General features: G+C 44.5%; 1 protein-coding gene across 3 annotated transcripts in view; it reads left to right on the top strand.

Annotated features, from left to right (window-relative positions):
• The window catches only part of LOC122813371 (bromodomain-containing protein 3-like), a 1,265,442-nt gene that overhangs the window by 540,550 nt on the left and 698,234 nt on the right, over window positions 1-26,658 (top strand). For all 3 annotated transcript variants that reach the window (XM_044085658.1, XM_044085659.1, XM_044085657.1), the window contains 2 exons: window positions 24,593-24,730; window positions 24,816-24,951. In XM_044085658.1, coding sequence (XP_043941593.1) covers window positions 24,593-24,730; window positions 24,816-24,951 — 274 coding nt within the window. The remainder of the gene's footprint in view (window positions 1-24,592; window positions 24,731-24,815; window positions 24,952-26,658) is intronic.

The raw sequence follows: 26,658 nt of genomic DNA, 5'->3' as shown, positions 1-26,658 counted from the left end.
TGCACTATTTAGGAAGGAAGACGTGTGGATTCTGAAAATGTTTCTACCAGGTAAGATGGGGACAGAATGCAGAGAGCAAGAGAATGGGAAAAGGAGAATGATCAGCTACCAGAAAGCATTCTTTCTTTTCCCAAGGCACCCAGGATGGTAGCTTAATTTTGCTTATACCTATGTACTCTTCTACCTAGCTTAGGTTGGATCTTCATCAGAAGCCTCTTTCACAGGCTAAATCCCAGACACTCCTTTAAGGAGTTCTTACTGTAGTGCAGGACCTTTCGCCAAGCAAAAGAGCAGTGATCATTTCTGAGGAGAATGACCTGCATAAGTCCTTAGTGCCATCTTCTGCCCTATCCACTGATATAGTAAGGTCTTTCATGAGACATTCCATGCAATACAACTTGGAGCACATGAGGAGGGCCTGTCATAGCTAAAAAGTAATGAGAGCCCCTCCCAAGTTTGTTTCTCTCAGGATCCTTCTGCAGACCTGGTTTGGCACCAGGAGAGTCTTTCACAGGTGTGGCCTGTATCAATGTCGAGAGGTTGATTTCTTTGTATCTACTCCCTTGGTGCCATCAGTTTAGACTCCAGTACCCTTGATGGCAAGAAGTTGATGCAGTGTGTTTTGTGTTGGCACATACCTCTTAGGGCCATTTACAGTACAAGACACCAGTATTTAACTTCTCTGTAACAAAACCAGCTTCGAGTTTACTGGTAACTATGGGCACTGTCCATTGGTACCCAGCCTTTGACTTCACCCTTTTTTGACCTCAAGGTCTGTATCCGTACTGGCTTCCTTGGCACTCAGCCTTTTTCTTTGCCAAGTCTTAGAAAAAATAACCCTTCTGTCTAGGCATTTAAATAGGGTAGACCCATCACAAGCTTTGGTTCCACCCATCAGTCTTGAGCTTTTGGGCAAAAAGCATGAACTCCAGACTCCATTTTGAAAGGCCACTGAAGAAGAAACCCCTTGGAATTGGACCCTCTTCCAGTCACTCTGAGGACTGTCCACCAGATGTGCTTAGGAAGATGATACACAGAAAGAGGTACTTAGATTCACCAACAGTCTTTCATCTCATATTTAGACCTCAACACAGAAGGTTTCCCACAGTCCCCTCTGATGAATCCCATATTTGGGTGAATTTTAGAGCTCACAAGAGATAATTGGTACTTTGCCCATAGACCCCCCCCCCCAAGTGTAGAAGTTCTGATGGACACCTTTCAGACTGTTTTATCTACATACTGGGTTATTTCACTGCAAATTGCATGACTGAATTGGTTGGATGTGGGCTTTGAGAGCTCCATTTGGCTGCCCCATTACAAGGAAACCTAAATGAATAGTGTACCCTCATAAGGAGCCACCATATTGGAGAAGGTCCTTTGTTGATTTTATGGAGATAGCAGTGGCATCTAAAACGGAGCCCTCTCAGAGCCCAGGAGTCCATCCAACTGGTAAAGATGCCAGGGCAGTTAATTAACTGGGGGTGCATGCCTCTGTGCCAGATACTTTCACCTTGCATGCTCTTAACTGCCTGATGCATATCAACAGCTTCCAGAGAGAGAGCCAAGTTAGCAAATCTTGGATTTGTTGCAAAGACGAACAGCTTAAAGACTGCTGAACTGATAGCTAAAGGTATACAGGGTGATGACTGTTGAATATTTCCACCTTTTCCATGTGAGTTGCACAAAACATAGCTGATTGAGTGGCTGAAGCATCTTGAACAGACCATGAATAATTTGCCTGTTTTTGTGATTTTTGCAGGTAACTTTATCATTCACCAGTGACTGGCTTGATGGGCCTCCCTTTTTGGGCCAGTAGTGAAGGAGTAGCTGGTCAGTAATGAACGGGAGGGCAAGATATTTCCACAGTGAGGTTTATGTTACTGGCATCAGAGTTGCTTTTCAAAGGGTCAAAAACACCCCAAGAATATAGGGTTTACAAAATTCCAAAGGCAGCTCTTATACCAGTTTCAGGACAGAGGTGCTTCAGGTGGTTGCAGGAGACTGTTCAGTGAATGCCTTCCCAGTGACAGAGGTAGTCCGCAGAATCTGGGATTTTGTAGCCCCTTCCAAGGAAGGCAGCAGCAGAGTCCTTGAGGATATATCTGACTGTCCCACTCTGGAAGTAGTCTAGATTTGTTTATCACCACACCTGGATGCATGGGCAGCTGTCACGCAAGACAAATAAGTAAGGGAAGTAGTATCCTGAGGCTGTATAATCAATTTTCCAGAGTACTAGAGCTGGCCTCCCTACTGTTACCTGGCATCTCATCCCATTAGGAGGCAGCAACAGCAGTAGTCAAAATCCTTTTCTCCTAAAAAGCCATCCAAGTAGCCACCAGACCAGAGAGGATTTGTGGTCTATTCAAGACAATTCGACTTCTAAGAAAACATAGGACCTCAAGCCAGTCGTGGATCTCGGTGGTCTGAATCAGCATATCAGAAAAAACAAATGCCAGATGGTCACAGTGCAGTCCATTCTTCATATCTCCAGGAAGGGGACTAAATGTGCTTGGACTACCAGAATATGCATCTGCACATCAAAATTGCCAAATCTTCTCCGAGGTTCTTGCACTTTCAGGAAGGGAACAAATCATTCTATTTTAAGGCAGTGCCATTTGGTCTCACGACTGCCCCCAGGATTTTCATGTGCATAGAGACCGTCATCTTTGACATGAGGTTTTGAGGAATGCACATTTTTCCTTATTTGGACAGTTGGCACACAATCTCTACCTGGGGGTTCCTGATACAGCAAGGAGTTGCTTACTCCAGTTTTGTCTATCCGTAGGAATATCCACCAACATGGCAGAGTTGTAACTGGAACTTTCTCAGAATCTTCTCTCTAGCAGCTGCCATCTGGACACGATACACAAATAGTCTAACTCCCTCAATACTGCAGTCTGCTAATTCAATTAATCATACACCATCTCCCACATCTTTCAACCCCTTCAGCATATGTGAGCCTCAAATTCTTAGGCCTGATTGTAGCCACAGTCCAATGTAGTAGCATGTGCCAGACTCTAAAGAATAATTTTACAGTGGACCTTCGAGGTGAAGCGCTTGCAACTGGAGAATATGGACAGGCTTTACCTATCTGTCACTTGTTGGGATTCCCTGATATGGTGGCTGTACAGCCAGAACCTCAACAAAGGAAATCCTTTAGTCTTGCCTCTCCCATTGACCACTGTAACTGTGGGCTGGGTGGTGGACAGTTCAGTCCGATATGGGCTCACAAGAGGCCAGTTTACACAAACATGCTGGAGGTAAAGGCAGTTTTCCTAGCATTGCAGACCTTTGAGGATTTCCTTCCCCTGAGGGTTTATCCACATGGATGACAGGGTGGTAGGGTGGTATATCAACAACGTGGCACCAGATCTTACTCCCCTGTGTTGAGAGACTGTGTGTGAGAATGGGTGGTCTCTACCAAACAGTGCACATCTTGGTTCAATCAACTGTTCAGTATTCAGGCTTGTCATGCGCATTCTGATGCCTTCTGAATGGTCCCTCAGTCCACAAGCAGCACAAGCATTATTCTGTTGCTAGGGGAAACTTATTTGCAGCCTATTCTTATGCCCAATCCATACCAAATGCAGCAACTTATTTTTCCATAGGCTTCCACAGGCAAATATCTTGAGGGATGCTGTAAGCCATCTGTAGCCACCTTGTTTTCTGTCCATCCCATTACCTGATGAAAAGATTTCTACAGAAAGCTAAGCTGCTCAAAGCATCTGTAATCCTCCTAGTCCCATTATGGCTGTGGCAGTTTCCTTTTACTGTGGTCTCCTCTCAAAAAGAATGCAGATTTATATCACTTGGTTGGCAAGCCTCACACTGACATCCAGTTTCTTTGACTGTGTGGGTTTTCCAGTTCTGTCAGTGGCCATGGATCCCTCATTACCCATCTACAGTGGACCAAATCCTTAATGCATCCCAGAAACCTTCCATTTATAAGTTGTACACTAGCAAATGGAAAAAGTTTCCTTGAGGGCCATTCAGTGAGGCCTAGATACCTTCTTAGCTCCAATTCCTTTTCATGCAGGGTCCAGCTCTTCCATCATAAGGTACACTTGACAATGATTATAAATTTCCACCAATGTTTTAATTTTTTAATTCTTTATTTTAAAAGATATGCAAAGCCTTTCTAAAAGGAACCTTTTTACTTCACCCCCCCAATGATCCTGCCTTACCACCTTAATCTTTAATTAGAGAAGATAGCCTGCTGCCACCCCCTGTAGGCCAGGTAATTTGGCTCACCTCAAATTGTCTTAAACATTTTCTTGTAAAAGTCACTTCAGCAAGAAGAGTTTCAGAACTTGTATGATCAACAGGAATAGGCTTGGAGGTTACTAGGCTTAACTGCCCTAGAGCCGCCTTAAGCTTAGCCATTCATGCCCCAGTTTTTCCAATTTTCAGTGCCCATGGGCTGGAAAGGCTTTGGTATATGCCTGTGACTTAGGACATTCTAAACTGCTCCTGTCCATAAGCGAGACAAGCCAAGGATGAATTTTATTTCTCATCCATTGGTCCAAATTGCATTTGAACAGGCTTAGGGAAGAACGCTGTTCCACATGAATGGGGAGTCTAGTCCAGAGAAGGGGTAATCTCAGATATATACCTGTCCCTCCAACATGTTTTGTTTGCCAGAGATGAGGTTTAGATCCTTAAATCAGGTAATTCTAGTGCTGTTTTTTTGTGAATGTGTGGCTGATCCATCAGGGCTTGATCGGAGAATACCTTGTAGGTTAGACATAGATCACCCTTCAGACTTTAGGACTCTGTCAGTCTGTAAGAGGCAGAGTACAGGCACAGAGTTTTGAGTTTGTTCACATAGGACATATTTATACCCTGTATTCTTCTAGTGAGGAACCTTTATGGCAGGTACAGCTGTTGCAAATGCCTGGTCAAGTACATGCTGAAAGGTGCACTGTACTCTCTTACTGTTCTAATGAGGACTAATTGTTGTGGGACTATCCTCTTTAATTTGAATGCCCATCTTTTACTTGTAATTTGTGCCATGTAGAAGTATTTTCTAACTAGCATGGGCACATGGTGATCAAAGTTCAGGTTACTGTCAATCTGAGTTCCCAAGTCCCTTACCAGTGGCCCTACTCTTAAGGGATCATCAGTGTTTTAATTTGCAGGGGTGGTTGTCTTCCCAAAGGGTATACTTATGCATGTTTTGCAATGAGTGGTAAGCCATGGTTCTCACACCAGCTATTTGTTTGTGCAGACCCTCCTGGAGGATATCTGCATCTTTGAGGATTCAGTTGTTGCACCTAGCTTGCAGTCATCAGCAGATTTGGTCAGCCAGAGGTGCACTACATTTGCCTTGACTTCAGAGAAGTATATTCCAAACTGGTGAGGTCCCCGTACCCTGCCCTGTAGGGCACCACTAGTAATAGTCCTATTGATAGTGGTGGGTTCCTCTATCCTAACCTCATGTCACATCAGTGACTCATTTCGCTATCCATCGGGTGACATAAGGTTTTATGCATAAAGTTTTGAGCAAGTCTATAATACCTGAGTGAGTTATTGTGTCAGATGCCATTGCCAGGTCAGGATAGACAGTATGTATCATTTTGCCTTCATCCGTGGCTCTAGTGACCCCCTCTAAGTCCACCATGCTTAGTAGGCATGATCTGCCCGTGACGAAACCGAACTTGGATGGGTCCATTGTTTGAAGATTTTCTGTCTTTTGTTTATCATGTCCACAATAATTCTTTCCATGGTCTCGTATATAAGAATAATCAAACTTTATGGGTCCTTAGTTCCCTGGATCTGTTGATGGTCCACCTTTGCATAGAGGGTTGACCGTTGCAATCCTCCATTCCCTAGGGATGAAGTCTGTCTGGAGGCTATGATTGAAAATAGATTCTAGTGGGCCTGACATGTCATGTTTCAAGTTATCTAGGAGATGTGCTAGGGTATTATCAGGACCCATTTATGCAACTTTTTTAGCTCTAGATAGTGCAGTGAGGACCTGCTTTTCAGTGATGATTGAGGAGAAATGTTAGAGTATTTCCTGGGGGAGTTGGGTGTGATAGGTGGGTGAAAATGGAGTTAAATTTGTTGTCCGGCAAATCTGGTGTATCCCCTGGTTCAGTCTAAGATGTTCCATTTGCTTATTAGTTCAGCACACTGTTGGGTGTTACCTTTAAGGTTGTGTACATGACTGAAAAATGCCTTATTGTCATTCTTAATATGGGAGGCTACTTTTACCTGGAAGTTGGCTTTGGTTGACTTCATTAGTCCCCTGAGTTGCTTGTTGAGACTGAAGGAGCTTTGTCTTTTGGGCATAGCCCTTTCTGTTTTTAGACAGGGTGTTTTCTTTTACTGTACAACATAAGATGGCGCAGTGGTGTAGTGGTTAGTTCTGTCATCTCACAGCAAGAGGTTCTTCGGTTCAATTCTTGGCTGGGGTGCCTTCTGTGTGAAGTCTGCATGTCCTTCCCTGCATTTGTGTGGGTTTCCTCTGGGTGCTCTGGTTTCCACCTACATTCCAAAGACATGCAGTAGGTGAATTGGACACACTAAAGTGGCCCTAGGTGTGAGTATGTGCGTGCAAGTGTGTGGTGCACCCTCTGAGGAGGGTTGGGCCTCGGGCTAACAACCTGACTCCATAAAACCTGTACCTGCTATGGAAACAAGTGCTGTAAGGTACTCATTGACTGATGTGCTAAATGTATGGAAGTGAATCCAGGATCCAGGACTGTACAACATATTTATAGTGGAGCAGGCCCACCAAGGGGGCTTGTTTTGGGAATTTGTCTCAAGTTTATTTCCATTTGGTACTACTGTTTCTATGCATTTATTTACATGCTTGTACAGGGTTTCTGTAAACACTTCCACATAGGCCGCCATGTTTTCTGAATTTGGCAAGGCTTGGAATTTAGCTATGCTATTGCTTAATAGTAGGTAGTTAGCCTTGGTTCTTAAAGGTTTTGGGGGTTTGCTGGGAGTTAGGCTGTTATATTTCAAGGGTGACTGCTTTGTGGTCTGATCTGACTAATGAGGACATTGCACAAGGGTGGGGATGCAACATTCCCTCATATTTGTGTACCAGATCCAGGATATTTGCACCCCTAGTAGGTGTGCAGACTAGATCCAAGGTGTTTGAATTCACAAAATCCAGGAATCTTTGAGTCTACATGTTAGTGGGCGGTTGTGATATCCCAGTGTATGGTGGAATAGTTGAAATCACCCATGAGTATGGTGTTGGGCTGAATTGAGTGATTCCATTACATTCAAGTGTGTGTTATGGTTATCCTCCTAGGTTATAGACTGGGACCAATAACTAGCCATGGCTATAGTATTGGACCTTTTTAAAAGTTAGTGCGACATCGTGTAGCTCAAATGTGCCATATTTTTTGAGTAGTGTTGAGGTGTGCTTACTTTTTATATAGTTAGACCTCCATCTTTTGTCCCCTCTTGTGAGGTAGCTGGGCTAAATGTGTGGAAGGCATTTTAGTGTTGTACAGCTGGGGTGAATTCCATGCGTTTAAACCAGGTCTCAGTAAACGCACAGATGTCAACACTCTTCAGGGTGAGGAGTACTTTCAGGGAGTGGAGCTTCTTGTTGAGACTCCTAGCATTGAGCAGTAGCACCTTTAGTTCATCTTGGTTAGAATTACTACCGTGAATGGTTTATCGATTGGCATAACCTAAAGACACTATAGGGGTGGGTAATCTTTCGGCCAGTATCTGAAAGCCTAATGGAGACTGACTTCCCAAGTGACAGATATTGGACTCCCTTAGAATGCCCCCAAGCAGCTAAGCTAGTTGTTAGTCAGTCATGTTCTTGTTATGTGGTGGTTTCATCCTTGGAGAAGATAGAATGCTGAGAGACGCAATAGAAAGCTCTATCATGTCTGTCTTCATATAGTCCAGGGAAGTATATCTCTGTTCATTGACAACCATATGGACTATGGCAGAGTCGCACTGGTATTTGTGGTTCAGTGTCCTGAGTGCATGTGTGATCTAGCAGATCCTTGCCTCAGATAGACAACTAACAGTGACTGTGTCCTTGCTCAGCTTGGTGTGGGGGGCATCAGTGCACCTTAAAATAGAAAATCTAACAACCAGTTTATTGGGTTTTGTGGGAGTTGTCTTAAGGGCTTAGCTACTGAGATATTGAGATGTGGTGTGTCCTGGGAACCGTGGTCTTTGTAGAGTGTTTGGAAAGTTGGTGGGGACAGTATTGAAGGCATTTGAGGTTTGTGTAGATGGTATTTAAGAGCCTCAGTATTTGTGAGTTTGCGTCTGATCCTTAGTAGGTTTGGTGTGTGTGTGTTACTGGCAGCCTGTCTCCAAAGACATGTGGTAATTACATCTCCACAACCCACCATGACTATTTTACTTTCACTAGAAACTACCTAATAATAATCCTTAATTATTTGCCCACCAATTTTCACTCTTCCTATTGTATTGCTTAGTTCTACACTTACTCCACTATAAGCTATTTGGACTACTTTAGCAGCTTAGCAGATTAACCTTATTATTGGGTTGTCTGACAAAAAAAAACACTGAATATATTCTGCATATACCTTCTGTAATTGATGTTCATTCTGTGTAGTTATCATCTCACTATTCTTTGTAATCTGTGTTTTGGAGCTTTTCTCCCTGGGCCTCCACTGAAAATGGAGCGGTGATCCAGTGGACTTTTTGGTTACCCAGTGTTAAATAAATCTCTTGCATACTATGCCAGTCTGCTAAAAAGAATAAGGTGGTTGTCAGTAAACATAAGACAATTGCTTAGGATGCCCTTTTCCACAAGATGGGTTACAGAGACGGTAGGAAAGTGTGCACTTCCATGGCTGTGGAAACTTTTTTGTGAGCTATGGGGGATGGTGCAGTTGGTGTTTGGAATTGTTGGGCTGGAAGTTGAGATCTAGGATTGATTTAAAACAACACTCTTGGGGTAACATTTTTCGGCTGACAGACTAGCTGTTCTACATTGTGCTAGATACCCGAGAAAATAGCAGTGGAAGTTCTATATGGAGAATTACAGTTCTAAATGCCTCCTCCTATACAGGCACTGTAAACCACTGCCGCACAGCTCACCATAGTTTATAAGAGATGAGTTAGAGAGGAACCAGTTGGTAAACAGTAAAAATGCAGTATAAGTGTATACAAGGCTCAGATCCTGCAGCAATTCACAATTCTCTCACTGTTGTGATACTAAGGCTCAGATCCTGCAGCGACTACTCTCAATTCTGCCATTACTGTGAGGGATACTGCAAGACTAATGTCTCAGACCAAGTTAAAAATGCAAACAGATAACTTCTGGTTAAAACAGTAAAAATTGCAGAAAAGAGCAATACACAATTCAGACTAATACTCTGAATATTGCAGTGTGCGCTAGTTGAAATGAGAATATGAAACAGAAGCTAACTCTAACTTTGAGTCTAATTGAAGTGCCTTATAGTTTGAGCCATCAGTGTTCAGCAGAAATGCCCCCTTCTGATGTTTGACAAGGATAGTTTCTCTTCAGACTTATCCCTCCTTTTTACCCAAAGCAGATTCAGAAACTATCAGTCCAAATTGTACATCTTCCAGTATTTTCCTGAAATACTGCGACAAGGGAGAATACTTGTCTGTGAATCTATATAAACAATTGAGCTTTTATCTACAGAATACAAAGCAATTTAGACAACAATAACCAGCTTTCTCTTTCTTTCCCCTGCTGTGAAATGTATGCAGGGTTAGGTGACCTTTTATAGTCTAATTGCATTTCTGCCTTGTTTAGCAAAGCGCCTTCCTTTTATACCAAAGTAACATTCCAAGAGATCACTAAGGACATAATCTGCCTTAAGAATTTTTTGAAGATGTATTTCAAAATTATTACATGAATTACATGATGCCCTTCTGTTCTCATGTTGCAGAAGTCATAACCTTTGGGTTATTCTCCTCTCAGCAACCCAAATGTCTGGCCATTGTACAAACGCTTTAGTCACTGCGAGGTACGTGGGACATCTGATGTTGGCTGTAGGGTACGTGGGTCATAAAAGTGACTTCTGCATGTACCTTCCTCAGGACTTATCTGCCACCAGTCAAATGTCAGCTCATCCTGCTTCTTAGATCCTGTGAGTTTGATAAGTACCTCGTTGGGGCCTTTTTTCTTATTTTGGTCACTGCATGCCTGCCCAGGTTCTTGTCATCCAGGAAAGGAAAGTTAGGTGGGGACATCACATCCCCCATACGGATGCCCATGACTGCCTTTTCTGCATAGGGCCCAACCATGCCCATAAATCCTGCGCAATTTGTCAGGCCTTAGTTCCAAAGACCCTTAGCAGCCATCTGCATGCCCTAAATATATTTAGAAAACCAGCTTCTCAAACGTCTGGCTCCGTCAATAGAAGGGCCGTTTGCTCATACTGTCGAGCCACCAAAAAAGAAGGCCCAAGTTTCCAGGCTTGAGCCTGTTGCACCTCCTCTGCCAGATGTTCCCCCTGTGGCCGACATACGCTTGGAGGAACATACAGAACCAGCCAACTCTGTTGTAGTGGGTACCAGTCTGGAGGTTGCAGAACCAAGGGCTTGAAGGCACGTCTGTGGAGGTTATGTAGATGTTGGGCACCAATGATGAGGTGGGACTTCAGCGCACTGCAGATGTCCAGACTGGCCCTTCTACTGTTGTAGAACTGACTGAACCTAGACCCTTCTTAGGCCGTATGGCCTCCAGGCTTGTCTCTTCCTTAAAAAGAAAACAAAAAACTAAACATGTCTTTCCTCCTCCTGAAAGCCTGCCTGATTGGCAAACTTTCTCCCATTGTTTAATGTCTTCATGGCCCTTGGGCCTTCAATGCCTGCTTCTCCAGCTGCCTCTCCTGTTATCAGCCCTAGGCCACAGCCTGAAGATTCTCTTCCAATTGAAGCCGAAGACTCTTCAGATTCCTCTTCAGAGGACTCCCTTTCTTATGTTTCTCAAATGCTTTCCCCACTTGGGTATGCATCCCCAGAGGAATACTCTGCTGAGACAGACTCCCCTGGCAAGGACCTCACCTTTGGAGAAACCATCTCTCAGATATGAGAGTTTTTTAAATGGGACTCCACTGAAATGACTGAAGTACAAAAGAGGTACTATGAACTCTTACTAATGGGTACCCCTTCTCTTTCTGCCATTCCATCAGTCTTAGCAACCTTCTTGGACACCTTCAATGCAGCCTGTAAAAATCCTAAATCCCAAACCCCAGCACCTAGAAGGCCTGACAGGTTTTATAAGGTCCCGAAAGGGGCCACATTTCTGACAAAATGCCCTGTTGCAGACCCTGGCACTACTTCGGTCTCTGCAGACAAGCCTTCAGACTCCTACCCACTTCCTCTGTCCTTCCAACTGATAAGGACAGTAAGACTATGGAACACATTGGCAAAAAAGTTTACACCTCTGCCACTTTGGCCTTTAGGGCCATTAACTACCAGAATCTCATGTCTAAGTATGTCCTGGCCCCTTTAACTCAGGTTTCAAAACTTTTGGCTGATGTCTCAGACTCGTCTACTAAGTCTCAAATATCTAACCTGATCTCCTTGTCCTCACAAGTAACGAGACACTTGATCAGATGCAGTTATGATGCTGCAGAGGCCTCTACCAGATCTGCAGTTTCTGCCTCGGTGCTCAGAGGGTACACATGGCTGAGACTCCAACCCCTACCTGATGGTATCAGGGCTAAACTTCTAGATGCACCCCTGGACAATTCAGCCCTATTTGGGGGCAAAGTGGCAGAGCTTTTCAAAACCCTTCAACAAAAGGGGAAAGAATTATAGAATTTGAAGCAGTTGTTTGTGTCTCCAATTCCATAGAAATTATCCCACTAAGACACAATTCATCAGAAAATATTCTGCTCCTACTCCATCAGTCTGGAAGCAAAAAGAGCTCCAGGGACCTTATAAAACCTGTCGGGCCTTCTAGGGGCTGGGGATCAGTACTCCAAAATACCATCTACCCCTATTCCAAACAGTCTTGGACAGCCTCCTCTTTCAGGAGACTATGCAAACCTGTCCCTCTGTCAGAAAAGGGCTTTTAATCCAGACTTTTGCTAGTCCCAAGGAAAGACAGCCCATGGAGACCCATTCTAGATCTCTCTTACCTCAACCTCTTTCTACAGGTACCCATTTTCTGCATGCTTACGCTCCAGTCTCTATTCCCCTTGGTAATGCCTCAGGCATTTCTGGCCACCTTGGAATCAAAGGTGCATATCCCCATAAGGCCCAAATACATGACGTATTTATGCTTCTCCATCGGTTCCTTGCATTTTCAGTTCTCTGCTTTACCCTTTGGACTATCTACTGCTCCAAGGGTATTCACCAAGTGTCTGGCTCCAATGGTAGCCTATTGCAGGGTCCAAGGTATACAAATGTTCCCATACCTTAGTGACCTCCTAATCTGGGCAGATTGGAGATGGTTGTGTAGGGACCTGAAGCAATCAGCCATTTCTGTTTTGCAGCCTCTGGGTTTCAAGTCATTTTCCTCAAGTCCAACCTAAACCCCTCCCAGGGCCAAGTTTTTTCTGGGGTGCAGATTTAGGACAGATGTTATGGAGGCATTCCTCCCACCCCAAAAGGTGGAAAGCCTGAAGTAATACTTGCTGTCTTCCAAGCCACTGCAATGACAGCAAGAGAATATCTCTGACTAAGACACATGGCCTCCACTATACCCATGTTGCCTCTGGCAAGACTCCACATGAGAAAACATCATTGGTACCTGAGGTCCACATGGAACCAACACTCCCACCCCTTGGACCACACCATTCCCTTCCTACCATGCCTGAGGAAGGAGATCCTTTGGTGGATGGATCAAGTCTCTCTCAACCCAGGACTTCCCTTACAACCCATCACTCCAGTCCAGAAGATGTACACAGATCCTTCAAACCTGGATTGGAGAGTTGCTATGGGCAGTTTGAAGATGCAAGGCACATGGAGGTCCCTTAAAGAGGAAACATAGCAACATCAGAGAGATGAGGGCCATCTTTGCACACACTAAGAGACTTCGAACACATTCTGAAGCAAGGCCCCTGAAGTTGTTCACAGACAACACTACCATTCTGTGATATGTGAACAAACTGGGGGAACAAAATCTTACTTCCTATGCAGACTTGCACTCCAGGTCTGGGAACTGGCTGTCCAGCATGGAGTTGCCCTCAGGCAGTCTATATTCCGTCAGCTCAGAACACTCAGGCAGACACCTTGAGCAGATCCATGTCACAGTCCCATGAATGGATGCTACACAGGGATGTATTTTGGACATAGTCCACAGGTGGGGTATGCCCCAAATGTTTGCCTCCCCTCTGAACAGACAACTTCCACAGTTCTGTACCAAGGCACCCAGGCCCCTAGCGAGGGGGATGGATGCCTTTTCTTTGTCTTGGAAGGGGATGTTTCTGTATGCATCCCTCCCTTCCCACTCTTACAAGAAGTCCTGTTGAAGATTTAGCAGGGTAAACCAAAAATCTTGTTCTTTACTCCCTTTTGGTCAAGATGCTAGTGGTTCCCCCTCTTTCTGTATTTAGCCTGGGGCAATCATCGCAAATTACCTCGGAGTGGACCTTCTCACGCAGGACAAGGGGTTCCTAATCAGTCCTCACTTGTAATCTCTCAGCCTGACCGTGTGGGTGACCGAGGTTTGATCCCTTTCAGACACCTTTACACTGAGGACGTGCAGAAAACTCAATACTAGGAGATCCTGTTTGTCCAAATGGAAAAGGTTCTCTATTTGGTGTCTTAAAAGGCAGCTAGACCCATTTCAAGGAGAGGTCCCCTTAGTGTGCTGTCCTGTCTGTGTAAATTGTTGCAGGCAGGGTTGGCATTTTTTCTGTTAAGGCCCACCTTGCTGCTGTTTGTCTTTTTGACCCTCCACTTGCCTCAAGACTTCCAGAGAAGTTATTCCTGAAGGAAGTACTGCACCTCAGGCTCCACCATGGGACCTGAACTACGTGTTAGAGAAGCTCACTGTTGCTCCTTTTGAGCCAGCAGCTTTTCTAAAATATTGCACTTGGAAAACTGCTTTTGGTGGTCTTGACATCAGTCAGGAGAGTGTCAGAGCTCTGGGCCCTCATGGTCAACCCCACCTTTTTCAATCTTCCACAAGGATAGAGTACTCGTAAGGACTTAACCCATCCTTCATGCTTAAAGTGGTCAGTGAGTTGTCCCTGAACCAATATATACACCTCCCGGCCTTTTTTCCACATCCCCATAATGACAGCGAGTCGTGCATTCCCCTGATGATCAGACAGTTAAGATTCTACCTAGACAAGACTAAGTCCCTTAAGAGATCATTGCAACTGTTTGTCTCCTTTCATCCCAGGGCTCTGGAGAAAGTGGTGACAAAGCAGACAATTTCTGCTTGGAATTCCAAGGCCATCTCCTTTTGTTACACCTACAATGGCAGATACCTTGACTCTAAAAATAAAGCTCATTTCACTAGAGCCATGGCTTCATCTGGAGCCTTCTTCAAAGAGCTGGACACTGCTTCTATTCTAGAGGCAGCTACCTGGACATCTGTCCATACCTTCACCAAACACTACAAACTGGACCACATTTCAGATCTAGAGCAGGTTTTGCTAGGGCAGTCCTGCATATATTTTCAAAAATAGCTCCAACCCCCCCCCCTCGTTCTTCCCTTTGAGCTATGGCACTCACCCAAAGGTTATGAATACTGCAGCATGATAGATGTCCTCTTCCATGTTGCAATTTTCTATCCCACATTCCTACCCCGTAATTAAAAAAAAAAAAAAAAAAAAACTTTGGATGATGCAGGACTTGTGCAGCTATCCTGGGACTGGGGTCTGACTGGGGTGTTCAGTTCTGAGGAAGGTAGTGCAAATGTCACTATTATGACCCACGCACCCTACGACCGTCCGATGTCACATGTACCTCGCAGTGACTAAAGCGTTTGTATATTGGCTGGATACTTGTTTTGCTGAGCAGAGGATAACCCAAAGGTTGTGAATACTACAACATGGAAGAGGACATCTATGGTTATGGTAAGATTTTACACAACTGTTCTTTTCATTGCATAATTTGAGGCACTGTTATGTTGGATGCGTTATTTTTGTCAAGGCCTTCCTTTGGTGTCACTATACCCTCTATTCTGTCACAATGCCTTCCGGAATATTAGCTAGCAACTCTGAACCATCCTTGAAGTGAGATTGACTGGATAATCTAAGCTGTGATAATTAATGTACTTATCATTACACTGGATCTTGATTATCCATGTGTGTCCACAACAATAAATCCCCAAGACTATGACCTTATTGCTCCTGACGGTCCTGCCTGACCTTGCAGTGCCTGTCCTATATAACCTTTCTTATGATTTTTGGGCTCTTGTAAATGTTGGTTGAGCAGGATGATACCATGGACCTCATCCATGTGCAAGTCACCATAGACAAGTCCCTCACCATATCATGTCTAGCCACAGGTCAGCATCTATGCCCCTAGAGTCTTAGGACTCTTACCTAAACCTGCCAGAGGCACGCATCATTCAAACACCCTATTCAAGGCTGACTTTAACTACCCCTCTGTAGTCTGGGAAAATTACACTGCCTGAAACTCAGACACAGTGCTTCCTGGATTTAACATAAACATTCTGGAACAGATGGTGCATGCTCCATCCAGAGGATAAAACGTAGAGGATCTGGTGCTCACCAGTATGGGAGAGTGGTGCACCTCCTACCCTGTGTCACATCCTCACTAGTGAGGTCGAATCACAAAGTTTTGTCCTTTGAAGTATAAAAAAAAAAAAAAAAAAAAAAAGTCAACCCAGCTAAATCAGTAACTGGAGATATTCTAAGGGAACTACATCCTATTAAGTGTCTGTCAGTCAAAATTCAAGGCTCACCTTAACCCCGAGATCACAACTACCTGTGCAAAATTATTCACAGAAACCAAAAACAAGCAATAAAAAATCAATTGGTGGAATTCTCACCTCAAAACAGTATTTAATAAAAGAGGAAGACTCAATGCCAAAAATGAGGAAGAGCAACTCCCTTAAAGACAAGTGCTGTCTTGTGCAATTAAATAGGAAACTAAGCTGTCTTATCAAGTTCAAACAGGCCTACTGTGAGGTCAGGATAGACTCACAGGCTAAGAACAGTCACAAGGCCATCCTCATCTATGTCCAGAACATTAGAGGTAAATTACAGCAGTGTGCTGAACTGCTGATGAACAGTACTGCTTTCACTGATCAGGGTGATGCAGCAAATCTGGCTGATAAATTCAGCTCAAACTTCACGCCCCACCGCTCCCCTTCCTCAGCTGCAGCAGGTGAAATCCACTCCAATACACTCCCTCCATCTATTAGCAGGGACCAGGTGCTGACAGCACTTGCTAAAGGCAAGAACACTGCCTCCATGGCTGCCTGCTGAACAGTCTGAAACTTGACCTATCAAGACCACTTGAGACGGTGTTCAGTAGCAGCCTTGAAGCAGGCTATGGTTTTAAGTGATGGAGGACCACAACAGTTGTTCCCCTCCACAAAGGTGGATCATCAACCGACCCGGGAAACACGACCCATCAGTGTAACGTGCCTAATATGCAAAACCATGGAATGAATTATCCTAGAAATAATAAACCAGGACATTAGCAACCTGCAGGGACTGAACCCATGCCAATTTAGCTTTAAAGGAAGGTCATGCTTACTTAACCTAGTAGACTGCTTTGAGAGAGCTGCCAAGACAGTGGATGAAGGTAAAACAGTGCATACTATGTATCTTGAACTAACCAAGGCATTTGATACAATACCACAATCAGACATTGTTGACAGCTTCTTGTAGTTGACCATAAATGTGTAGAAAATTCAGTGGATTGCCAGTTGGCTCACAGACAGAACAAGAAGTCAGAATCAATAAGACCACCTCCACGAAGAGACAGATCACCAGCAGAGTACCCCAGGGCTCTGTGCTAGGCATGCTCCTGTTTGGCATGTACTTCTCAACAGTCAACACCAACATTAAAGGCCTCTGGCTCACCAAGTTGACAGATAACTGCAAATTGGAAACTATTATAGATCTCCCCCAAGACACCGACATCTTACAAGAGGATTTAACAGACAAATGACTAGTGCCAAAGCCAGTGGCCTAAAACTCAATGCCAAAAATCCATTATAATGTTGTTTGGGAAACTGTCAATCCAAGCTTAATTACTTCATTAATAAAACACCTCTGTGAGTTGACCCTGTAGTAAGGGATCTGAGAACATATGGAGACTACAATCATGCCTTTGACTAACATGTAGCTAAGATAGTTTTTCTGTGTTGCCCAACTTCTAGGTAAGAGTATGGGATCCAGGTCCAAGGAAGTTATAGTACCACTCTACTCTGCCCTTACCAAACCTATCATTGAATAGAATGCCCCCTTTGGCATGTATGTAACCACATACTTGCAACAGTTGAAATGCCCACAAATGTTTCTCACCAGGAGAATTAAGGGCATGAATACCTTGTCCAACACTGATTGCCTAAAGGTGTCTCTGTATTCAGTCGCCTGCAGGCTGCTAAGAGGAGATCTTTCCCTGGCTCACAGGGCTGCCCCAGCCCTGATAGGTCTGTTGCACTTGTGCATATCGCTAGATGCAGGGATTTGAATTTTGCTTATGACGTAAACAGAATGTGCTGGAGCGACATATAGGTCTCAAAGGATCCCCACACTATGGAATACACACCGCCCATCCATTTAAAACAGAGATGTTAAGTTGTCAGTCTCGCCTTCATTCTTGCTTGATGGGTTCGGAGCCGATCCCTCGGCTCCGACTCGGCACTTGCTAAGCTCGAGAGTCACTTTTACCAGCTCGAGGCAGCCCCATATCCCATGATGCAAGGCGGTAAGTACCCAGATCTCGTTTGCCGCTTCGCTTATGAGGTCCTCCTTTTACCAGCTCCTGGTAAGTGATTCACTATTTTGATATTTAAGCCCCTTTTTGTAAAAAAACCTTTAATTTTTAGTTTTAAGTTAATTATATAGATTTTCTGACAGAAAATCCCTGTCTCTTCTAATTTTTTTTTTTAGTCAAACTTTACCCATCCCATCCCCTCCCTGTTAGGGTGTGTGTGTTTTTATAGTAATACCTTTTTGGTATTTTATTTAATTTAATTTTTGACTGGTGTGTGTGTGTGTTTTGTGAAGCACCATGTCAAAGGAGAGGGTCTCAGGTTTTAAGAAGTGTGACTCATGCTGTCAGAAGATGTCTCTGACAGACGGTCACACTTCTTGCCTGTATTGCCTGGGGCCTCTTCACCTGCAGGACTCCTGTGCTATTTGTCATTCCTTCAGCCAGAGAGTCCTGCAGGAAAGACGTAACAAGCTGATACTTAGGGGCCTTCTTAAGCTGGAGGGCTCTCCGGCTAAGTCGGCTCCATCAAAATCAGCCAAATCTTCCAAGGCCCAGGCTTCTGTGTCTAAGCCTGCGGCCTCGGCTCCGACTCGTTCTGAGTCGAGATCGGTTCCGGCTGGAGCTGATTCTGGCTTAACAAAGCCTTCGGCACCGATGGCTATCGGTGCCGATTCTGCATCGACCACTTCGGTGTCGGCTCCGATTGGTTCCGACCACCATGTGGCACAGGCATCGGTGTCGGCTCCGATCGGCTCCGACACTGTTACTTTTGTGGCTGTATCGGCTCGGCTGGAGCCGATGCATCGAGGCTTCCTGTCGGCTCCGATAAGTCTTCGGCTCCGACAGGATCTATAGTATCGGTTCCGATGGCTCATTCCAGGAAGAGGTCGAGGTCTCCTTCCTTGGAGCCGATACTTTCGGCTCCGGCTTCACCTCTCCTTCGAACGGAGCCATCGGAGCCAATCTTCAAGGTCATCTAGACTTTCAGATCATGACCTAGAGAGAGTGGTCAGCAGATTACTTAAGTCACAGGTACTGGCCCAAATGTTACATAGTCCGTCTCAACAGACGACTGTTGGTCCACACCCCGTTACAGTTCCTACTTCAACTCTACCCCAGAGCTTGGAGTTGGAGTCTTCGGGAATGGTTACTGCTACGGCTGGAGGACAGATACCCCTTCTGTTCCTTCAGCCTCTACTCTTATCTCCTCTTGAGACCTTCCTTAGAGGGATTCGTGGTCGGGCTTCCATGGTCTCCTCCGAGGGGTGAGTGGCATCGGACCCTTGTCCGAACCCGCTCTTCCCCTGGGCGCCTCGGCCTCGATGAGCTCTGCTCTGACATCTCCCTCGGAGACTTCCCTCTCGCTGGTCCCTGGAGTTCCTAGTTCTTGAACGGGTTCTCTCGGACCTGCCTGGGAGGGAGCATTCGAGGTGATGAAGAGTATGCTGGCCACTGGTAGCAGTCAGCAGTCTGTTCGCGTAGCTCCTGCCTCTATAGTGCCTGTTGACATCTCTGCCACTTCTCTTGCTACAGGACCCAGAGATCCTCCGCCTCAGGTTTCCCCATTGGGAATTTCCCTCTTCCGAGGATTCTCCTGATGTTTCGGGAGATCCTCCTAGGAAGAGGACTTGTAAGAGGAAACATGTAGACTCCCGAGTCTGTCACTTGGATACTGACTTTGATGAGTCAGAGGGATCCCCTAGATCCCCTCTGAGGATGTCTCCTTCTCAGACATCCTAGAACTCCTTAAACAGAGGGAAACTGGCCCACCAACAATCCCTCTGAGGATGAGTCAGTATACCTAGAGGCGTTTGGATCTCGGCCCTCCACCTCCTGGGTGTCTCCGCCTTCGACCCCTTATGCAGGTTATTGCCCGAAGGCGTGGGCAGCTCCTGACTCTGTAGAGCCAGTCCCTAGGAGGCCTTCAAAATTTATCACTGCCCCGAGTGACAAGCAATTCCTCACTAAGGGTGTCCCGCTGATGCCATGGTGATGGCTGCGGCCACCAAGAAGGAACTTGCAGATCCTTCCGCCGTCCATCCTCCTAATAAGGACTCTAGGACCATGGATAGGTACAGTAAGCGGATGTTTTCCTCAGCGACCTTTGCTATGCGTTCGCTGAATTACCTATGTCACTTCACCAGACTCCAGAGGGATATCCTTAAGGAGCTGGGTGAAGTAGTACAGGATCCTACAGCTGCAGGAGCTCAAGAAAAGATTGCTTCGCAGCTAGGAACCCTTAATTCCATTGCAAACTCCTCCATGCGGCTAATATCTTATGCTGCTGATGGAGTGAGTAGAGCCGCAGGTACAGGTGTGGCTCTTAGATGCCAAGCCTGGATGCGGCTATGTGATTTTGCTGATCCCTTTAAGGCGTCCTTCACAAACTCTCCCTTTGATGGGTCAGCTTTGTTTGGCCCTCAGGTGAAGGAAACTTTGACCAGGTGCGAACAGGACGGCAAGACTCTTTCTGCTGTAGGAGTCCGTTTTCCACCCTTCTAGACCTTATCCCAAAGGACAGAAAGGTGGGAAAATGTGGTTCCGTAAATCCCAAGGAGTCACGCCGGATTCACGTGGTCAGTTTACCCCTAGAGGCAGAGGGGTAACAACAACAGGCGCTCTAGAGGCAGAGGGGTCCAAAACCAGGGAAACAGAGAGCCTCTCTCTGACAAGCCCTTTCAGCATCCCTGAGATGTTGCCCGGCTGTCCCTCCTTGGAGGGAGTCGGGGGAAGATTATCACTGTACCCAGAAGCCTGGCATTCCCTCACTCAAGACAGATGGGTATAGTCGATCATATCCAAGGGTTACATAATTCCTTTCGAGGAAAGTCCCTTCCCCTCAAATTCCCTTCCAGATGTACCACCCGGTCTAAGGGAAATTGCAGAGTTAGAAGTCTCAAAACTGCTGCAAAAAAGAGCCATTCAGCCAATTACAATAGGCCAGTCAGAGCCGGAATCTACTCAAGGTTCTTTTGGTCCCCAAAAGACGGGAGACTGGAGACCAATATTGGATCTCAGCAGACTCAACAAGTCTGTCAGGAAGACAAGATTCCGAATGGTCACTCTTCAGTCAATTCTGCCCTTCTTACAGAAGGACAACTGGATGTGCTCAATAGATCTTCAGGATGCGTACTATCACATCAAAATTCACAGACGCTCCAGGAGATTTCTCCGCTTGCTGGGGTCCAGTCATTTTCAGTTCAGAGCCCTGCCCTTTGGTCTCACTACAGCCCCCAGAGTGTTCACCAAATGCATGGCAGTGGTCACAGCTCACCTGAGACGTCAAGGATTCCAGGTGTTTCCGTATCTCGACGACTGGCTCCTGTCAGCCACCACCAGGCATCAGCTTATACAAGCCAGGGATTACACAATAAACCTTTGTTCTCATTTGGGCATCTCGATCAACTTCGAAAAGTCATCCTTATCGCCCTGCCAGTCTATTACCTTCATAGTCGCAAACTTAAACACTGTTCGGATGTCAGCTACCCTTACAGATCAAAGAGTTTCAGACATTCAGAGTCATGTCAGGATCATTCTGGCCAACAAGAAAGTACAGGCCAGAATGGTTCTAAAGGTATTAGGTCTCATGGCTGCGGCCATTACTCTTCTTCCCCTGGCTCGATTCTACATGCACCTTCTTCAGTGGATGCTGTTCACACAATGGTCATACCAACAACTTCCAATGCGTCACCAGATTCTGGTGACACAGACATGCAAAGAGCATCTTGCTTGGTGGATCACATCTCCTCAGGTTCACCAAGGCAGGTACTTTGTACCCCATCCCGATAGCCACTGTCACCACGGATGCCTCCCTGATCGGGTGGGGGGGGGTCATTATCAGGGCAGGATGGTTCATGGGACGTGGCAGCCGTTCGAGTACCATCTGCACATAAATGTCCTGGAGATGAGAGCAGTGCTTTTAACGTTGCAAGCCCTCAACGACTTTCTTCCCGTAGGGACAATTGCAGTCCACACAGACAACATGTCTGTAGTTTGGTATATCAACAAACAGGGCGGAACCAAGTCCTACCCCTTGTGTCGAGCGCTCAGACTATGGCAATGGGCGATCTCCTCTCATCGGTTTCTGGTAGCAACGCATATCCCTGGGAAAACCAACATTGTAGCGGACAGATTGAGCAGAGCTATTCTCATGCCTCACGAGTGGTCTCTCAAGCAATCTATAGCGGAAGAGATTTTTCTGGAATGGGGTCGTCCATGTTGCGATCTTTTGCTACTCCCCAAAACAGCAAATGTCCAGACTTCTTCTGCCTCTTCCCTCTATCAGGCCATCCCCCCAGAGACGCTCTGACCCAGGATTGGCCCCAGGGACTTCTTTATGCCTTCCTCCATTTCCTCTGATCCCTCAGGTTATCCAGAAAGCTACCGTTTTGAGAGCCAAATTGATTCTCATTGCCCCTTACTGGCCTCGACAAGTTTGGTTCCCGTTCCTCCATCGTCACCTTTTGGTGCAGCCGTGGCATCTGGACCCAGTGCCAGATCTTCTGATTCACCAATCGGGTCAGCTGCACCGGTCAATCCCTTCTCTCAACCTCACAGCATGGTTGCTCCACTTCCTTCCTTAGCCAGGCTTCCTTTGATCTCTAACCCAGTTAGAGACATCATAGTAGCTTCGCTAAAATCCTCTACCAGGAGGATTTATACAAGCAAATGGAAACGTTTCTCTTATTGGGCTAAGGCCAAGAATATTGATCCTTTTACTGCCCCTGTTCAGGCAGTCCTGGACTTTTTAGCAGAGATTTTTCATGCAGGCTCCTCTTCTTCCACAGTCAGAGTTCAATTGGCTGCTATTTCCAATTTTCATGTCGGGATAGCAGATCATAATATTATGTCCCATAGGCTCTGCAGGGCCTTCTTGAAAGGAATTTTCCTACTAAAGCCTCCAATCAGGAATCCTCCTCCTCAGTGGGATCTAAATTTAGTGCTGACATCCTTGATTCTTCCCCTTCGAGCCAGCTGCTTCTTGTTCCCTGAAATATCTCTTCTTGGAAAACTTTATTCCTAGTGGCTATTACATCGCCAGGAGGGTGTCTGAACTTCATGCTCTTTCGGTTCAACCCCCCTATTTGCTTTTTCACAAAGACAGAGTATCTTTGAGAACTAACCCAACTTTTTTGCCTAAGGTCGCTTCAAAGAACAATTTGAATCAATCCATTGATCTCCTGTATTTTTCCTAACTATTCAGATAGAGCTGAACAAAAGCTACATTATCTTGATGTCCACCGTCAACTTAGATATTATTTGGACAGAACAAAAAATTTAGAAAATCTGATCAACTTTTTGTTTCCTATGGATAATAAAAAGGCCTTCCTGTTTCTAAAGTGACTTTGTCTAGATGGCTTTCTTCGGTCATCTCTGAAATTTATCTGCTCAGGGGAAAACAGCTGTGCTCAAAACCTAAAGCACATTCAACTAGGAGCTTAGCTACTTCTACAGCTTTTCAAGCTAGACTTCCTTTAGACACTATTTGTGCAGCTGCCACTTGGGCCACTCCTCACACTTTTGTTTCCCATTACAAATTGGACTTGGCCTCCAGGGACAGAGCCAGTTTTGGCTCTACAGTCCTCAAGAGTTTGTTCCATTGAGCCACCCAGGATAGAGGTGCTAGGACGCTGTCCCATCAAGCAAGAATGAAGGCGAGATTGACAACTTAACATTAAGAAGTTATGTACCTACCATAACGTTCCATGTTAGTTGTCTTCTCGCCTTCTTTCTGCACCCTCCCTCCTTCCCCTGGCCTGGACAGACCTTGTTATAAGAAACTGTTATGCTGAAGACCATTCAGACCTGGTCCTTCTTCCATCTGTAAGTTTTCTTTCTTCCTTTGGGAAGTATTTTATGCTTGGTGCTATTGCCCTTTGTCATCAAACGAGATCTGGGTACTTACCACCTTGCATCATGGGATATGGGGCTGCCTCGAGCTGGTAAAAGTGACTCTCGAGCTTAGCAAGTGCCGAGTCGGAGCCGAGGGATCGGCTCCGAACCCATCAAGCAAGAAAGAAGGCGAGAGAAGACAACTAACATGGAACGTTATGGTAGGTACATAACTTCTTATTCATCCCTATACTGTAGTGGTGCTGAGTGGTTAAGATTCAGATTGTAACTTGAGTTTAACTGGGTTAGAGGCATGGGAGGGAGAGGAGTTTGCTTTGAGGAGCTTATAGAGTTGGGATGCAAGTAGAGGTTTGTCATGTTGGACATACAGCAAGTTTTATTAAATGTGATGTGGTGATGCTAATTTTTAGAGAATAGGGTAATGAAGGGATAAGTGGAATTGGTTATAGTTTGGATGATGGTGAATTTTTTCTTGGATGTATCAAGTGGAAATCCATTTTCTAGTTGGGCTAGTATGATTTTTTTGTCTGTGGCACCTCTAGTTGGTTTGAAGAGAAAGGCGGAAAGTTACAGGACTAAAATAGGAGGATGTTTTATTCTGTGAATGCTGTAGATGAAAATAAAAGTTCTGTGAGACTCGAGCCCCATGCTAAGGTATTTGAAAGAGTTGATTTGTTCAGTGTGGTTGTCAGAGATGAGAAGAGATTGAGAATTATTTTGGTGTTAGGAGAGGTACCAAAAAGCATTGCTTTAGTTTTGGGTGAGTTCAGAATTAGATTTTTGTTATGAAATTTCTCCCTAATTTTTCTGTATGCTATAGCAGAGTCGTGCACGTTTTTTTTTTTTTGTTGTTTTTTTCCCTCTGCTTTTGTGACTTTAGGTGCCATTTTATAGGCCATTGCTGATCACATTTCTGTTTTTGCAGGATTATTATACCATCATTAAGAATCCAATGGATCTAAATACAATCAAGAAACGTTTAGAAAATCATTATTATGGGAAAGCTACAGAATGTTTAGAAGATTTCAATACAATGTTTACAAACTGTTATGTGTACAACAGGGTATGTATAAAATGTAATACATATTTTCCTAAGTCTTTTTACAGCTGCTATATGTTAATGCGGTATTGTCATTGATGTATTGCAGCCAGGTGATGATATTGTTCTCATGGCCCAAACGTTGGAAAAGCTTTTCTTACAGAAGGTGGCACAGATGCCTCGGGAAGAGATAGAAGTGCCTAGGCTGAATACCAAAATGGGGAAAAGAAAAGCAGCAAAAAGTGGTAAGAAATACAAAAATTGTGTTTGGATTAAAAAAAAAAATGTGCCAGCATTTTATTTGTAGCAGAGCAACATTGGTAATAATAAAGGGTTCCTATTAGATGACCAAAGAGACATTCTTTTGCATGTGTCTTGGTCAAACTTGAAAAGATGACAAGGCAAAACGACAAAGCGGCATATAAGCAAATTCTTTCCCTGGGAAAGAAATCGCTTGGCCATGTCCGTTAGTTTGCCGTCTTCGGCACTGTAGTGCGATCTCGGAGTTGGGAAAAAAAATCGCTGTTCTAAGCGTTCGAGTTTGTAAGCTTTTGCTTGCATGGGGTCAACAAATAATCATTCGCTTTTCTAAGCGTTCGATGATTTAATATAGACCCATATTGAAGGGTAGAGTGCAGGCCCATTTTTAGTCTGAGAGCTGTCTCACTTTCATAAACAAGTATGAAGTGTTGTGCATATTTAAATCAGAGATTAAAATGTTAAATTGCAGAGGTTGTGAAGAACTATTTACAAAGCTGCTTGTCTTTGTTTTTTGGCACTTTTGGCTCAGGTATGTTTCATGTCAGCGGCTCAGCATTTAGTGCACTCGCCATCAATAGTGGAAGATCTGAATACTGAATTCTCTTCCCACACTGAGTGCTTTGATTTATTTTCTAATGCTGCTTAAGAATACGCTGCACTTCTAAGGTGCTGCCTTTCAGATGAGAAGTTATCAAGCCTGTCTGAGTTGATGCTAGCTCAAGTGGATGTAGAAGATCATGTAGCACTTAAGATGAATTTTCAGTGTTCTAGACAAATTTGTATGAATACAATGTTCAGTGGTCAATAGAAATCACTCGTAGCCATGATAGGCCACCAGAGAGTTTCCTTAGCAAAAGTGTGGGATCAAACGCCCTATATTCCACCAGTCATGTAAACTTTTTTTGTAGCTGTCCCCTCCTACCATCCCATTTTTAGTGCTTTATCTGTTTTTAAATCAGCATTTATATGCTGGTTACATTATAACAGACATTAACAGTTCAGTAACTGTTGGTTTTATGGCTGTGTTTTTTTAAGACTTATTTGCACAAGTCACAACATTCTGTACAAGAGTACTCCAATAATACAACTCTAAGTAGTGTAACTGTGCCTTTGCAAGAATGTTTACAGAAATCTTTTTACTATATACAAGGGAGCTAACACTATTTGTTTGCATATTTATAATACTTCCATAGTTGTTGCTACATGATGTGAAGTTGTTCTGTCTCGCATTCATTCTCACTGATTGGTTTGGAGCCGATCCTTGGCTTCGACTCGGCCAGATGCTGAAGCTCGAGGTCTTCAAACAGCTTGTGACCTACTCCATATCCCATGATACAATAGTGCTTCCCTCAGATCTCATTTGCTGCTGCAACAGATCGGGTGTTCGTCGAGCAGCTCTGGCCAATATTGTAAAAACATTTTCAAAAATTTTCTATATAAAAAATTGTTCTTAGTGTTAGTTATTAGATTAGACTTGGGTATTTGAGACGCTGTCTTTTTTGATAATTATCATTAGTTTAGAGTGCATTTTTCTGTTTTTTCAGGCCATTTATTTATAGGCCTATTTATATATCCTAAGATTAGATAATTCAAATAACTTTGCTTCCTAGCCTTTCTGCTTTAACTAGCAAGTCCATTTTTTATTAGGGCATGAGTAGTTCTATGTATACTATTAGTTGAACTTTAGGGTT

The sequence above is a fragment of the Protopterus annectens genome, chromosome 10.part0 (assembly GCF_019279795.1).
Source record: "Protopterus annectens isolate FY-2018-M chromosome 10.part0, PAN1.0, whole genome shotgun sequence".
NCBI classification, from domain to species: domain Eukaryota; kingdom Metazoa; phylum Chordata; order Ceratodontiformes; family Protopteridae; genus Protopterus; species Protopterus annectens.
Note: the sequence above shows the minus strand (reverse complement) of the source record. Positions and strands in the feature narration are given on the sequence as shown.